The sequence below is a fragment of the Oreochromis aureus genome, linkage group 2 (genome assembly GCF_013358895.1).
Source record: "Oreochromis aureus strain Israel breed Guangdong linkage group 2, ZZ_aureus, whole genome shotgun sequence".
In the NCBI taxonomy this organism is placed as follows: Eukaryota; Metazoa; Chordata; class Actinopteri; order Cichliformes; family Cichlidae; genus Oreochromis; species Oreochromis aureus.
The window spans coordinates 16999058-17016922 of record NC_052943.1 but is presented as its reverse complement, the minus strand read 5'-3'; the positions used below and the strand labels follow the sequence as shown (position 1 = coordinate 17016922).

The window sequence follows — 17865 nt, the reverse complement described above, 5'->3', positions numbered from 1 at the left end:
TCGTATCGTTACGCTAAATGGTCTGTAGGTAAAAGAAAAGTAGGAAGGAAGTAGGAATGAGGAAATACCACATTTTTTATTTAAACTTATTCTATTAAGAATTAAACTGTAATTAAACCGTAACCTAAAATAAATGTTAAGTTCGTTATTATATCTGGTTTATTATTTTTATTTATTTTTTTCAATACAACACAAATCGATAGCCTAAAGACTGTTGGACTCACTTCCCGGTAAGCACGGCTATCGTCAAATATTTCATAATAAAAGATTTCGGGGAAAACTATCATCGCTAATAAGAAGCAAACTGCCAAGAAAACTGCCAGATAGACATTTTTGTTTATTTAGAAGGTTTATTCTTTTTGCGGCATTAAATTTTTCCACAGGCGTTGATTTTAACCACCCACGGTACGGTGGTGTGCTTTTAATTTGAAATATAAAATTACACTTTCTGGAAAAATTACTTTTCCCTTCCGGGCCGGAATTGGTTTCTCTTTTGCTGTCGTCTTTCTGTTGCCCACTCCCCTCAGTTTATGAATAATATTTGCACAAGTTTATTTTTACCTTCGGCGACGTTGCAGCATTTGGCCGCCGAAAGTCGAAATGGTGTTTAAAGTGACTGTCAGCAGTGCCCGGAGGGCAACAAGGACGCTGTGGCTGCTCGTGCTAGTAAGCCTGCCTGTTTGCATCAGTGTTTGCCGAGCATCATCACCTCAGGAGGACAGTGCCATGGAGAACATCGTTACAGAGAAAAAGGCTGAGGAGAGCCACAGACAAGACAGCGCTGACCTGCTGATCTTTATCCTGCTCCTCACCCTCACCATCCTGACAATATGGTTGTTCAAACATCGGCGGTTCAGGTTTCTCCACGAAACCGGGCTGGCAATGATTTATGGTAAGATGGTCCATCGTGACAGAGAGACGTCATCCGAGCTGTTACACTCATTGTGTCCTAATAGTTAGATTTTAAACAGATGAATGTCAACACCACGCTTGATAAGTTCGCCCCTGTTAATGACATACTTCATTTGGGAGAATTTTAACAGATTTATGCAGCAGGACTGTGCCAGTTTGTGTTGTGATTGAGCAAGCGTAATTTAACGACAGTGAACGCCTCTTTTACACTGCTTAGTCTTAAAAATTACATCTGAGCACCTAAGCAATTTCGACAAATACTGTCTTATGAATCCTACTGAATTTTAGTTCTTAAATAACTTGTTTTTGTTTTGTTTTTGTTTTTGCTTTTTCGTGCAAGTCACAAGTGATTATTTGGACAAGTGCCAATCATTGACTACAGTCAATGGTGCCAATCATGAGTATGGAACTGGACTTTGCTTCCACTTCTGTATATTGAATTTCAGGAGTATTGTTACAATTCTTCCAACCCGTAGAAGAGGAAGTGGTCATGCCATTGTAGAATCATCGTAGAACCATATCTAGCAGATAATTAATAATTTCTGTTTGGCTGTGCAGAGCTTTTAGAGTGTAAACATTCACAAATCACTCACTTTTAGTTTTTATGAAGGCTCCATAGGATGGATAATAACATTATGCTATTATTTTAGCTGTGACATTACTGTCTACTACATGGTTACCAAACCATGCATTACTACCATAGTAACAGATGTTTGATCTGAGCATTTTAAGTCAAGATCAGATCACAAATCAAAATTTGATCAAAATAGCTGGAAAGATGGTTGTCATCCTTCCTCAATTTTCTCTCCATGAGATATTTAAAGACATGTTGTGATGTTTATTTTGTGTGACATATTCCCCTCAGTTGACCAAGACAAATTTCTCCCACTGGAGACAATATGGTCTAATCTAATCTAATCTAATCTAATCTAAACTAATTGAAATTCTAATTTGCTGGTACAGTATCTGATAGGGTAATTTATTTTCACATGGATGTGTTAAGACTTTAATTTGAGATCCAAAGCTGTTAGGTACGTCTGTGATGTTCAGACTAGACCTTTGTTTAATTTTTTTTTTTCTACAAATTAATTCCACTGAAACATTTTAGACCATCTGTAGTGTCAGGTAGCCTAAAACTGCACTCACCATCCGTTTTTGTGGCAACATGCCATAAACCATTAAAAATCCTGTATTAATCAATTCTTCTCTCTCTACTGTTTTTTTTTTTTTTTTTGTGTCTTTCGTTTTTATTAATTTTTCCTCAGGCTTAATTGTTGGAGTGATTTTGCGTTATGGCATTCATGTTCCTCGGGATGTTAGCAACGTCACCTTGAATTGCCACTTCAATGCCAGCCCTGCCACTCTGCTGGTCAATGTAAGCGGCAAATTCTACGAGTACACATTGAAAGGGGAGATCAGTGCCAATGAAGTGAACGACGTGCAGGATAATGAGATGCTGCGCAAGGTATACTCAGTCGTGATGTCTACATACAAGAAATTGTGTTACAGAGATGGGTAATTATTTTCCTAAGGGACTATGTGAGAAACTGGGACTGTTGTGGAGGACAGTGCCAGTAAATTGAACTCAGTATTAATTTTATCTCTGTATAAGTTATTGGTACAGCCCTCCACAAGAGTCCCAGTTTCTCCTGTATCCCCTTGAGAAGATTAATTCCCCACCCCTGAGCTGGAGCAATCAGATGATTTAATCATCAGCGAAGACATAATTGTCAGTTATTTTACACTGAAATGATAGCAGATGTTTAAATCTGCAAGCACTGATGATCAGACAAAACCAGCTACCCCACATGTTTCCCTTCTGATATTTTAAATACAGCATAACTAACCAATGCAAGAGAGAAATCATAGTCAGGTTAATTTGTAATGGGATTAAATGGTGGTTTTAGTTTTTTGTGAGCTGAATGATTTGTGATTCTCTTTCTGTAATACTAATTATTTATTATCAACATTAAGTAGCTATTTCAAATTTAAAAGAATAGCTGTACATCTAGATCAAATCTGTTTGAAGACTATTAAACAGGGCATGAAATGCTCTGTTAAAATAACTGGCAGAATGCCTTTATTAGTGATACAGAATGTAAAAGAAACCATAAAAGCAGTTGTTTTACAGTTGTCATGTGCTGGGGTGTGTTTGTCACTTTGTACTTTGTCGGTTAAACAGCTGCACAATTACATACAAGCAGTATTCTTGATGCTATTCTAACCACCAAACAAGTAAACAATCTGCTGAACAAGTTTCATCTTTTTAAGTCATAATCTCACGCTCAGCAATTTAGGATTGTTTTCCAAACATGAATACATCTAATCCATTGTCAGAGATTGAAACCACATACTGATTTGAATGTAGCACTGCTCTAGATTTAGCATCTAAAATTGGCATTAGCCTTAGTATGTGTATATGTATGTGGCTAGAAGCTGTCCTCTTTCTGTGACATGCCATGTTACTTTTATAGTAGATTTTTGTTTATTGTCCTGGAAGCTGTGTCATGATGCCCCAGATGTGTCATTTTTGATTAATTAATATTTCAGTTAATCCATAAATGCAACAGCATAGAAAGAAATATTAATGAAAACAACTTGTTAATTTTCTTTTGATGCAGATCGGCAATTTTGTTCTGTGTTTTGTATAACTCAGGTGACCTTTGACCCTGAAGTGTTCTTCAATATTCTCCTACCGCCTATCATCTTCCATGCTGGCTACAGCTTAAAAAGGGTACAGTATATCATATAAAAAGTCAACATTTATTAAATACATATTTTCAGTATGTGTTTGGCTCTTGATTAAATAACATCATATTTTGACTATGAAATTTTAAAAGTCCATTTGTAGTCTCTTTATAGACCGCAGGGGTTTATGTATTCATCGAGATGAATAATTTATTTTATAGTAAGTATGCATTTGATTGCTGATCTGGTAACTCTTCTGTCTTTCAGAGACATTTTTTTCGGAACATGGGATCCATCCTGGCTTACGCCTTTCTCGGGACAGTCATTTCCTGTTTTATTATTGGGTAAAAGAATTAATTTGCAATTATTACAAAAAATATTTTATTATTAAAAAGAACCAAAAACATGAAAGCCATTCATCCTTGTGATTTTACAACCCTTGTGCAACTATGTATATACAAAACAGACACTTTATGGCAGAGCAGTGTTTGAATATGTCAGTGTTAAGGTGTCCCTAAATGCCTTTAAAGTTATTGTTGTTTATGATGATGGACAAGACCACCTGCTCTTCCTCTTCTGCCATCAGGTTGCTGATGTATGGCTGTGTGACGCTAATGAAGCAGGTGGGCCAGCTGGGTGGAGACTTTTTCTTCACTGATTGCCTGTTTTTTGGGGCCATTGTCTCTGCCACAGACCCAGGTACATATGATTTTTCTCAGATTTAAAAGTTTTCTTTTCTAACTCAAACCAAAAATAATGTATCCTACTTTTTGTTACATATATTAACTAAAGTACTGTGCAAAGGCCTTTCCACAACCACCCTGCATTCATATTTTGTGCCCAAAGAGTCAGATTTTCCAGTAATCTTTTAAAATGTTCTTGACAAATAGTTGTGCTGAAGTTTTTTTTAAAGATTTTTTTAGTTAGTTTTTTTTTTTTAATTAGAGCTGACTGCTTTTCTTTTACTCATTTTCTTTATACCCAAACATTTTCAGCTGAATGTTTTTATGTTTGTTCAGCACCTTGAGACTGAGCCATGAATAATTAAAGTGAAAAATGTATGTAATCCAAGGAATGAACCGGTTTTGTCTCCACATTACTTAACAAGGAATCCACACACTGTTCTCCAAAGCCTCATAAGAAATGGTAGGGGAACAGAAATAAAAGTTGAGGTATGCCAACTGGACTGAAAATCATTACCAAAAAAGTCTGAATTCAGATTTGAATTTTTTTAAGTTGTAGCCATTGTCAGTCTGTATGGAGGAGGCCAGGAGAGAGGTACAACAGTGAGTGAGCTTTAAAAGCGGAGGCTGTGTGATGGTTTGGAGATGCATTTCAGACAGTACTGTTTGACATCTTGTCAAAAGTGATTGAAAAGTACCATCGGATATTGATCCACCATGCAATATCATCTGGAAAGTGTCTGATTGGCCAGGACTTCATTTTTCAGCATAACATTGATTGCAAGCACACCAGTGTTGTAAAAGCATACTTGGATAGAAAAACTCACAATAGAACACTATCATGGATTGACCTCCCCAGAGCCAGAACCTCAACATTATTGAGGCAGCGTGGCATCATCTTTTCAGAGAATGGAACAAAATCAGCCAACATCCAAAGAAGAGCTTTAAATATCCTTCAGGAAACCTGGAGAAGTATTCTTGAAGACTGTTTAAAAAAAAGACAAGAAAGCTTCGCCTAAGAGAGTTCAAGCTTTAAATTGTAAAGTTGGTCTTACCAATTACATACTTTAAAGCTCATTAAAATTGTACAAAATCTGTTTTTTTTCCCCTTATATACCATATTTCCATGTATGTTTGTAGATGTTTTGATAAAATGCTGCACCCATTTTCCAAGCAAAATGTAAAGAGATAAGGGTGGCTCAAGACTTTTGCACAACATTGTATAGCAGTGTTTTGAAGTGAATTTTGATGTATGTTCTCTGTGCCTCACAGTGACAGTCCTGGCCATCTTTAATGAGCTGCAGGTAGACGTGGATCTCTACGCATTACTGTTTGGAGAGAGTGTGCTTAACGATGCCGTGGCCGTGGTTCTGTCCTCGTAAGTCGTCTCCCTTTTTTTTCTTTTTTTTTCTTTTTTTGTTGATGGACCTGTGACCTTTTACTAACCTGGTATCAGCTCCCAATAACACCTTGTTAAATGTGAAGCATGTTCGTTAAACTAACACTTGACTTGGTTTTTGTCCCCCGCCACATGGAACTGCTGTAATTTCCACAGAATTGTAAATTTAAAGCACAGGCAGATTGGAGGGGCCCGGCCCTGCAGAGAGACTCAGACCAGCCCGTTGAACGGGTGTACTAAGTAGAGCATGGCATTGTGTGCTTTTGCAGTGCCTTGGGATAAACATGACAAATCACTGGCCATTTGTTTTTAAGACTCTGGCTATTCGACCAGAGATGCAGAACATTGCATTATTTATTCTTTTTTTCTGTTATCAGTTAAATGTTTTTGATGTTATGAGTCAGCTAAGAGCACATTCCTATTTTCTTTGAAGATACTGTGGGGGCCAAGGAAGAGGCAGAAAGCCAGAATGCTTATAGACAAAATGCCTGGTGATTTGTTCTGCGAGTGTGGGGGCTGTGAAGAGAGAGGGTGAACAAATGTTATTTTACTATGACACTTGGTTCAAATAGCTATTTATTATACAGCTATTTATTCAAAGATCTGAATCTCTTATTTGGAAATAAACGTTTGCCATGTTCAGCACATTTGATCACAAAACTACCTCAGCATAATGTTAATATATATATATATGTATGTATTTATATACATATATATATATATATATATATATATATATATATATATATATATATATATATATATATATATATATATATATATATATATATATATATATATATATATATATATATATATATATATATATATATATATATATATATATATATATATATATATATATATATATATATATATATATATATATATATATATATATATATATATATATATATATATATATATATATATATGTATATATATATATATATATATATATATATATATATATATATATATATATATATATATATATATATATATATATATATATATATATATATATATATATATATATATATATATATATATATATATATATATATATATATATATATATATATATATATATATATATATATATATATATATGTATATATATATATATATGTATATATATATATATAATATGAGTATGGCTCTGTCCTTTCACTCTCTAGTGGGATGGTTCAGTGTTCATATTCAACTCACAAGTGACACAAAGTTAGTGTAGGAAGTGAGATCTTCAAGACTCAATAAATGTGGCATTGGTACCTTTACTTGTCTTTATTTGGACTAAAGTTTGATAGAAAAGAAAAAGCTTAATGAACAGAAATGATTTTCTTTAACCTTGAATTTGTTTTATTGGGTGTGATTAGTCACTTAACTCTCTTCATTGAGTTGACAGTGATGAATCCAAAACTTCATAGTAGTTTTGGATTACCTTGGTTGTCTACCTTAGTGCGGTCTTAACTGCATGTGCTGTATACAATATAAATGTAGTTTTTATAACAATCTACCATTTCAGTAGACTTTTAACCAAAGCGTTTAGTTGTTAGTCAAGTATTAATACTGAACTATCCAAATACAGTGTGATAACTTATTTTGTTCCAACGGCTGTATTACTCTCTTTTCCTCTTTATGAACTCATTGAAGTTAGAGATGCAAAGGTCTTCAGAGACAGACCTGAGCTGCTTTCAGAAAAAGAGATCTATACAAAGAGATCTACTATAGTTGTTAAATATGTTGTTATTGGTTGGAATTTTGGCCTGGATACGCTACCCTGTGTTGTGGTGACAAATGTAGGCATTAACTTGTATGTGGTACGTATATAAATATTTGCCCTGCCAATACTTGCCATTAAATGTTTGTATTTTGTGTTCATATCAGCTCTATAGTAGCATATCAACCAGAAGGAGACAACAGCCACACCTTTGAGGTTATGGCGCTGTTGAAGTCTTTTGGGATTTTCCTGGGAGTTTTCAGCGGCTCATTTGCACTAGGAGTCGCCACCGGAATCGTCACTGCTCTCATATCTTTTTTCGCTTGTTTGGTTGTATCATTTATTTAGATAATTTACATGTTGTTGTAGCAGTGTTTAAACAGCAAACAGACACTTAAAGAGCATACACACGTGTGCCATTAACAACAAGAAACTCATAATAGTGTATTTCATTCAAACCAAGAACATAAAAAAGTGCAATCAAATTCAGTTCCAAACTACAAAAAGGGACATTAAGGTTCTTTCAATTTATTTTGGCATTTTAAACTAAAAATATCACCTTGGGTTATATCCCTGTACCAACCTTTTTTTTTTGTCCAGACCAGAAATGCTTGAAATAAAGCATCAATATTTTATCACTTCATCCTGTTTGTTCCCTTGCTACAGTTAGCGTATGAATTTTGTGTCACGGCCAAAGACTTGTTTTATAAGGTCACAGTCACCATTAACCAAAGAAATCTATCCTCGTGTCCATTTTATTAAGGTCATAAAGGGGAAGATTTAAGTACACCAAAGCCTTAGTGTTAGCTGGCCAGTATCTATGTCATTTTTAATGAAAGACCCTGGCTTACATTCTGAGCGGGGCTACATAAATGTTTTTGTGATAGTTTACATCAGGGTAGGGGAACTCCAGACCTCAAGGGTCAGTGTCCTGCAGGTTTTAGATATCACCCTGGGTCAACACACCTAAATCAAATGATTAGTTCATTACCAGGCCTCTGGAGAACTTCAAGACATGTTGAATTGGAGGAATTTAGCCATTTAAATCAGCTACATCTTTTAAATTCTAAAATGGTTAGCTTCTTAACACTGAAACATTATCATCAGTATCTCAGTTATACCATGCAGTAAATTAGTTTGTGTGAAATACTATATGAAAATGTAGAACAAATGCAAAAAAAAGCTGATTAAAATGAATAGATTATTGTATAACATTATTCTGACATTTACCTCATTAGAAGCCATCAGTTTCAGACTTCAAATGGGAAGCAGAAGAACTGTTTCGGTTCTCTTTTTGGGGGGGTTGTTGTTGTTGTTGTTTTTTTAATGTCTTAGAATTGAATTATTTGTAAAAAGGTCAGCATGAATAGATTTAGCAATATCTGAGTATGTCGTTAAATTCTTTGACTGTGGTGTCCACGTGACTAAATTTACCAAGCTGCGAGATTTCCAGCTGTTGGAGACAGCTCTGTTCTTTCTCATGTCATGGAGTACATTCTTACTGGCTGAGGCTTGTGGTTTCACAGGTAACGCACACGCGCACACACACACACACACACACACACACACACACACACACACACACACACACACACACACACAGATCCACACATTCTAGGTGTATGGCATGCTGTAATTACCAGAATATCAAAAACAAAAAATAAGATTAGTAATTTAGAGTAATTGTGTCCAGCTGGAAGCTTTATGCATCAGAGCATATAGAAATCAGTGCTTATTGATCCCATCTTTATTCTGTGTGTCTCTGTCCCTCTTTGGTGTGCTGCAGGTGTGGTAGCAGTGCTCTTCTGTGGAATCACTCAGGCCCATTACACCTACAACAATCTGTCTCCTGAGTCTCAGGACAGAACCAAGCAGGTCAATACTTATTCAGTTATTTTTTTAGATGCTTTAAGTGTTGCGTTTTCCTTGTTTTTTTGTTTTTTTTATGGTGAAGTAGGGCAATGGGGACTCAAAATTAAACAAAAACTGCAGATAGCTTTATCAGTTATCTGCCATTGTAGTGTCATAACAGGTTTGTTGAACAGGTAAAGATACAAAAATCTAAACCTTTCTATGTCTTTATGACATAGCGAATAAAAAAAGCTGCATTTTAAGTTTGATTACAATCGCAGTCATGCAATCCAAGTTTAACAGCATTTATTGGAAACTGTAGCTTTTTCTTTTATTTTATACATCTATCTATACTTGGATGTCAGCTGTCATGTAAAGCATGCTGTTTCTTTTCTTTTGCAGCTGTTTGAACTTTTAAATTTCCTGGCAGAGAACTTCATTTTCTCCTACATGGGACTGACCCTTTTCACGTTCCAAAACCATGTCTTCAATCCGATGTTCATCGTTGGAGCTTTTGTATCTTTTTACATGACCCTGCCAAGTTCACATAAGCCATGTTAATCCTTGGCTTGAAGCATTATCTACAGCAGTGGGAGACAGATGGAAAGGTGACCATGCAAGGAGTAGCGAGAGTGCAGGCAGATGAGTTTAAATAGCATCAAAGTGGACAAGACAGGTGAAGAAGAGAGTGTAGGCAGGGTGGAGTGGCTGGAGACCAGTGTCCAGGGTGATTTGAGACAGAAGGGTAGACCGATCTCAGAGGAGGTTGATGGATGAAGTGAAGGAGGACATGCAGAGGGTTGGGTTAACAGAAGAAAATGCTAGGGATAGGGTAAGATTGAGGCAGATGATTCACTCCCTAAAGGAAACAAAATAAGTTTATTACAACTAACCACCAAGGAGTAAATAAGCAGGAGACAGCACACTTCATTTGCTTTTGTCCCTAACCATGTTCTTACCCAGGTAGCATTATTCATAGGAAGAGCCGCTAACATCTACCCTCTCTCCTTCCTTCTTAATCTGGGACGACGCAACAAGATCAGATCCAACTTCCAGCACATGATGATGTTTGCAGGTTAGTGGTGTACGGATAAGGATGTTTATTATGTGCCGTGTTAACCAAAGCCATGTCAGGAGCACTTTTCTTTATTAACAGAGTGAAATATAACCAACACAGATGATTATTATCTCATCTTGTATACAACATTCTCCGTGCTCTGCTTTTTAGGCCTGCGAGGTGCAATGACCTTTGCACTGTCCATCAGGGACACTGCAACATATGCTCGTCAGATGATGTTTTCCACCACTCTGCTCGTGGTGTTCTTCACTGTATGGATTTGTGGGGGTGGTACCACTCAGATGCTGTCCTGCCAGCGCATACGGTATGCCTATATTTCCTCTGTAAAGTCCAGACTGGATTTGCAGTTAGCATTTGTTTTAACAGTGGGGAAATTTCACAAACCAGTCTGATGCTTGTCTATAAATATTTTGAGTTCATGATGCCTGTGTTTAACTCATCTAGTTATCCTGTCAGGCAAGTATTCGAAAAATTATTGAACGTCTTGAAGAATGTGTGCTGCTCTGTCTTGTGTGTTTTTTTTAATAAGCAGATTTCCTGCTGTGGAACTTGTAAAACGGGGGAAACATGCTTCACAGCACTGTTCTGCTCTGACAGCTTACAACTGCAGCTGATTTACACGTGTTTCTTTTTCTTTAACAGTGTGGGAGTGGACTCGGATCAAGATAACTCTGTGAGTGTGGCACTTGTAAACATGTGTTGTAAATGTTGTAAACATGTGTAATTGTAAAGGAAACCAAGACACCTAAACAGTGTTGTCTGTCTTTGTCCAGATAAGTGTTGGTGAAGGTTCGGAGAGAAGGAGCACCAAACAAGAAAGTGCCTGGCTTTTCAGAATTTGGTACAACTTTGACCACAAGTATCCTTTGCTTAATTAGTGTTATTAATATCAAGAAATAATTTTCAAGTTTTGTATATGTGATAACTCATTAATGACTTTACTTCAACTTACCGGGCAGCAGAGGGAGCCCCACTTACAGACTTAACTTCACGTTAGGTCATCTTTTGGCTCTGTAATATGAAGGTCAGACTGTTCTATGCATTTAAAATAAATTACCTTATGAAATTACTTTAATTTGGAACATTTTCTTCTTAGGACTGGGATTCATTAAGCATTCATCACACCCTACCAGGAGCTTTCTTTTTGTGTCTAATAGCGGTCTTTTAGTGCTTATTTCACGCACATTATGTCCTTGACTCGAGCCTCCCTCCAGCTACCTGAAGCCCATCCTGACTCACAGTGGCCCCCCTCTCACAGCCACGCTCCCTCCCTGCTGCGGCCCCCTCGCCCGCTTCCTCACCAGCCCTCAGGCCTTTGAGGTCAGACGCTGGTTTATACAAGAGCTATCTCTGACTGAACTGTGTTTTTTGTGTATTACCAGATGGAAAACGGTCATGAATCAACGGTTCAATTTTCATTGTCTCATTGGATGGATAAGGAAACACAAAGGATGGGACAAAATTATAATTGTATTGGTTGAACACAATTTCATTCAATAGCTATGGAGTGCTAAAGTCACATCCTTTTTTCCCAAATTTGTTCGATGTGTTTCTTCTTCCCGCAGAATGAATGCCAGCTGAAGGATGACGACTCTGACCTCATCCTGAGAGACGGTGACATCAGCCTGACATATGGCGACATCACAGTCAGTACAGACGCCAGTGGCGCCCACACTAGCGGCGGCCTGGCCTTTGCTGGCGCTTCCACCTCTGATGACTTGGACAGAGAGTTAGCATACGGAGATCACGAGCTGGTGATGAGGGGCACGCGCCTGGTGCTGCCCATGGACGACTCTGAGCCGTCCTTCACAGAGCCCCACCACCGCATGCGGATGTGAAAGTAGTCTTTGAATACAGACCGAGACAACCGTCCGACGCACCCTGACCCGAGCCATTGAGCAAAAGACCAGTACCTGAGTCTCCTTCTATCACCTCTCTCTGCTATTTTTTCCTTTTCTCTAGCACTTTTGTTCCATCCTTCTTGCCACATTTTCTCACATATTCTATGGGGCAAATCATCGTCTCTACCTCATTGTCTTTTTGCTTATTTCCACACCTTTCTGCCATTACTGTAATATAGTCGTATTTATTTGCTGTTTTTTTTCCTTCATAAATCAGTTTTAAATCATTTCACCTTAAATTTCTGTGTCACCTTACTGTAGCATTGCACAGAGATCTAGCAGCATGTGTCAGTGTGTAAATGCAACCACTAGCTAACTTGTCGGTGTAAAGTATATCCCAAGAGTACTATAACTTTGATATGCATGCTGAGGATGCTAGTTGTTTTCTTAGTTTGGGAGATTGAGGGCTTTTGTGTTGAATGTTGCTGCCTTCTCTCTGTGCGTCAGAGGCAAGCTGACCCAGTGGACAACGTTACTGTAAATTTGGTTACAATCAAGTGCCTGGGAATTGTAGTTTTTGGCAGCCCAGTACTGGATTAGTTCTGTTAAGCAGAGCTGATTCAATATGGTCAGTCATTCACTTTTCCATTGTAAAAAAAAAGAAAAAAAGAAAAAGACAAAAAAAAATGCTAAACATAAAACAGAGACCTCTGTCCATAAGGTAGCAATATACTTAGTGCGTGTTTGGGCTGTCAGTCTGTGTGCTATTCGCTTGTAAATAGTGTGTAACAATGTGATGCCAGCGTTGCAGTGTAACCAGGCAGTGAACATTGTGGATCTCTCCCGATGACCTTTGACTGTGACATAGAGGGAGACTTTACACCTTATTTTAGAGGCTATTGTCGTTCATGGCAGGACGAAGGGCTGTTGTTTCGAGATCCAAATGAGATGAGGCGAGAACGCTTAGTGCCATTTCTGTCCTGCATTTTTACATTTTATGAAATCTGAATGCAGATGACCTTAAAGTGTTTTGTATTCTTTTTGCAACAGAGGTTTGTGAGCTGAATCACATTTTTCATATCCATTTTCTATTCTATATTTTCTCATTGAATGAACCTGAACGACACATCTAGATACATGAATCTGAGACTAAATTATCCGCTACAGTGGTATTAAGAGCGTACAACTGATATTGTGCTTAATGAGAACTATCTATCTGCTTTTGGTAGGGCTGCAAACAGCAATTCATTCATCTGCCAGCAGTTGTTTAATAAATTATTTGGTGTAAAAAATGAGAATAGTGAACAATGCGCATCAGAGTTGCACAGACCTTAAAGAGTGTTTCAGGAAAAAAATATGATTTAGGTTTTTTTTTTTTTAATTTCTTCTATTCATGAAGATCAATGTGATGTGAGTTGCCCATTTTTGGAATAACGGGCAGTAAAGATTAAAGATATCTGCCTTCTGTCAAATATAACCAAACACAATTCTGGTCTTGTTGTGTCCAAAACAGAAACACAGAAATGCTTCTTTTGACATCATTACTTGAAATGAAATCTACAAACTGTCTTGTGAGCTGTTTAATTTAGGACCTATTTTAATTAAACTACATCCAGGCACGAGCCGCTAGTCACAGGTAAATGCTCTTCTCCTTTAGTTAAGTACATGAAACTGTCCACAATGCAGTTTTCTTTTTTTAAAGCTGGTCATGATTTCCAGAAAAAGACGTGCTGCTGAGTTTTGAGCAGTTTAGTTTCATTATATTAGAGAGAAGGCACACCTCCTTAAATCTGGGCTACTGACACCACAAAAAGTCTAGGTGTCACTACAAGCCAGAAGAAAAACTATAATTATTAGATTTTTTGGGGACAAATTACACCTTTATACTTATTTCATTGCTTTGTTTTGTCTGATCATCTGATTAAAAATGTAACGCAAGTCTTCAGAATCTGTAGACAACATTACCTTTGTTCAACAGCATGACTTAGATCATTAATTTGGTATTAAAATGAATGTGGTACAATTATTTTATTTACTGGCAGAACAGTTAATCAATCAACAGTTGCAGCTGTGAATTCATAGATTGTGTTGTATGAAATTATTTTCAAAAGACAAGCGCACGGGATTAATCAGTCCGTCCACATGTCAGCAGATATTTTCACTGGTACTGTGGTAGTTTGTTATTTTGCAGACTGCCAGAACAGAGCAACAATAGCTGTTTAAATGCTGGATGTTTCTGTCTGCTGTACACAGTAGAGTTTTTGATGTCTAATGGTTGAGCATGAACACAGAGGCACATAAAGAGAAACATACAGTGTATCAAACGGTACTCCTGGCTGCATGTGTTACATTTGACTTTGTAGCCTTGTGTCAGTGTTCGCTGTTGGGACTATTTCAGTGCGTGGACAAGAAGAACGGAAGGTTTCGTCAGCTCCTTTGAGCGCGGAGTACAGCAGCTGTTAATGTGAGTTTAACAGGAAGTGTTGATAGCACGTCACTGTGGCAACACTGTGTTGATGCAGACTGAAGCTAGACAACATTTGGTGACTTGAAGCAATCATGGCGTTTTTTTCTTTTCTTTTTTTTCATTGTTGTTTTGGCCTCTTAGTGACCCAAAGAGAAAAAAACTGGGCGTATGCAAAATGGATCTTTGAGGAGGATGATGTGGTTAAAGAGTGAGAGGAAGGGGTGACTGGGAGGGCTTGTTAGGCCCTTGTTCATCTGAGCGTTCATGTGTTGGGATGATACGGAGGTACAAGGAAGAGCAGGCATTTTAGATATCGCTTTTCCTTCCACAGTTATCTTCTGCTGTGCAGGAACTTCTTATTTCTTCTTTTTTTTATTAGTCATGTCTAAACTCCACATTTTCTAATATATGATTTGTTGATCTCTGTTTTGTTGTCTTTTTTGTATGTGTGTTTCTGAATATTTTTTTCTGAAAAAGGGACACAGTGAAGAAAAATGAATGATTTGCACTTATTACAAATGTTGCGCTGTTTTATTCTGTTTTTTTTCCTATTCTTGTTTTATCTTAGTTGCTTTTATATTACTTACACTGAAAGGTTGTGGGATTTGCAAATTCATGTCAGTGAATTCATCTTAAGTTGTTTTATGTGCTACTTTATGAAGGAATATTCCCACATTGCTCCATCTTATCGCTTGGCCATTCAGGTACTTTGTGTGTAAGTTGCTGCTTGAATGCTGTTGCCATGACTTCTGCACAGGCATGATTCATTTATCCTCTGTTGTGATGGACTCTTTGGCGTGGTGGGAACCCAATGTGAAAAGTAAAAAATATACAAGGAATATTGTGTGCCACCGTTCTTTGAGACATTAAAAGATGTGAAATCTGCAAAAAGTAAAGGAGGTTTTGGTGTTTTCCTACTGCTCTGCCAGTACGTGTTCTGTCTCCGCTCTCTGAATGGTGACCTGTGATATGCTTTGATCATTGGAAATCTTGTCTGAAGTAGCTGACCAAAGAAGCCTGCTGTGCTCCGTGTTCTCAGACAGTCCACTCTATCTTTGTACCGCAAACTCTCTGTGTGTGTCTGTGTGTGTGTGTGTGTGTGTCACTGCCTGCATGTGGATGTGGATTTGAATGTGTGGGTATATGTGCAAGAGAGAGAGACATTGTGATCTCTTCTGTCTGTGTTGCAGGTACTGACTGTTTACATCTGTGTAAATATACTCTCACCTGTTCATTTGCGTGCAATGGTCAATAAACGGAAGCCTGTGCTTTTGATTAAAGCCCTCACTGTAATGGCGTCCTCCTTTACTGTTCATTTATTTTGGATGTCTGGGTTTTAAAAGAATGAAGCCGTGAACTCTTGAGATCAGCCCATCCTGAGAAACATGAAATGAGATTAGTGCCAGAGGTGATTTCATTTGAGTTGAATGAATCAGAGAAGGGAGTTTCTTACAATGTAATAATCGGTTTATAATATTAATGGCGTTAGAAGTATGGCAGGTAGTCTGAGCTGACATGCAATGTGATTTCAGATATTTTAGAGAGGAATAAAATTTAGCTTCAAACTGAGTAGATTTAATAATCCACATTAAAAAAATTATGCAGTTTGCATTCCCAACTCTAGAGTCAGGGATGCAAGATAGTAGAAAAATATACAATGTTTTAGTTTTCTTGCCTCTGGAAGTTATTAAAAATAACTTAGAGTACAGGAATCACTCTTTACTCATACTGCTTACAGCTTGTAGACGTACACAGCCTCTTACAAGGAGACTACTCTATTTTAAGCAATTATAATTTAAAGGTTTGAAGAGCACATTAATTATTTCGTGTCCTAAACCTAAATCTGGGATAGATTAAAGGGTTGGATTTTATACTGAGCCTTAGTTAAAGCCTCCTCAACCTTTAATCCAGTGTGATACTATCCATCCATTCTCTTCTGCTTATCCCATTGAGGGTTGTGGGGGTGCTGGAGCCTACCAAGGCCCAACCTGGAAGATGGTGGATTCATACCCAGGCAACAGTGAGGCGACAGAGCTAACCACCATGCCACCGCTGCCAGTGTGATATTAAGTTTCTGGGTTTTAAAATCCAGGTCACCTTCATGTTCTTGTTCAATGATCTCCATTTTTTCCAGTTTGATCATTTTTTTTATATTCATTACATGAACTAATGACCTGAATTGATTCTCTAGTCTTAGGGAGTTTTTAAAGAAAGGTGGTGTGAGTGTAAAGTCTGGATCTTAACCTGCCAGGACTGATGGCATTTAACTCTCCCCGGGGCATGATTTGTGCCAGATATCAGGTAACGTGCTCCTAATATGGGAACAACTCCCTCCAGTCTGCTCAAGAATGTCTGTACCCTGGATTTACAGTCCACAGAGGAAATAGTAATTTTACAGGACCACTTTGGTTCAGGCTTGCCTTGAGAGCTGTTTACATTTCACACATTCCTCACATGTGTCGGCGTATTTGATTTTTGAAGACAAATAACTGCAAATTACTTTTATTTCATTTTATTGTATTTTATAAAAAAAAAATCATGGTAAATTATATAACAATATCAAAGAAAGTTTGATGCTCTGCAGAAGGTATTTTTTCTCCCTGTGCACCATTGAATTCATACATTTATGACAAGGTTTGCAAGGACCTGCACAGCCTGAACACATGGCTCTAATCAATGTTGTGGCTCTTATGTCACAACAGTTGCTGTGTGCTTACAGTAATGTGACGTGTTTGCAATTAGCGGCTTATTATTAAGTAGGCACGCATGCAGATGCATATGGCTGGAAATAAATAGATATAATGGGTTTTTTGGCGTACGCATTGAGCTGAATGAATGAATCTGTATTTATGCCAGGTGTTTGACTAACCATGACAGCCTTAAAACGACGAGCAGGACCTTCTGACCATTAAATCATTCCTCCAAATCTTCACCGACTTGACAAGCAAATGGATCATCAGTCATCTTTTTCACAGGCCTGGTGTTTCTCAGTGGATGGATATGGATGAAGTTCAAGCGATGATGCATTGGCGGTTACGTCTATAAAAGGTGCCATCTGTGTTACATAAGAGCAGCACCTTTTCAGCATTTAATCATCACTTTGTAATTGTGCTGGAAGAAGTTTGGGGCTTAAGCTTGCAAGCTGCAAGTATTTACTTTGAGTTTTAGAATGAGTCATCTTGATGTTATTCGTCTATTCATTACCAAAGAAGGAGGCAAGTGA

The 17865-nt window shown here is 37.4% G+C and overlaps 1 protein-coding gene across 1 annotated transcript; it reads left to right on the top strand.

Moving 5' to 3' along the window:
* Positions 1-480: 480 nt before the first annotated feature.
* On the top strand, positions 481-15939 carry slc9a6a (solute carrier family 9 member A6a). The gene is made up of 16 exons (XM_039619908.1): positions 481-892; positions 2178-2377; positions 3569-3646; positions 3868-3944; positions 4187-4299; positions 5556-5661; positions 7573-7714; positions 8826-8931; positions 9192-9280; positions 9659-9772; positions 10220-10331; positions 10485-10638; positions 10977-11007; positions 11108-11193; positions 11549-11654; positions 11900-15939. Exons 1-16 carry the CDS (start codon positions 601-603, stop codon positions 12170-12172), a joined length of 2079 nt encoding a protein of 692 aa, XP_039475842.1. The 5' UTR covers positions 481-600; the 3' UTR covers positions 12173-15939.
* The last annotated feature ends 1926 nt before the right edge of the window (positions 15940-17865 follow it).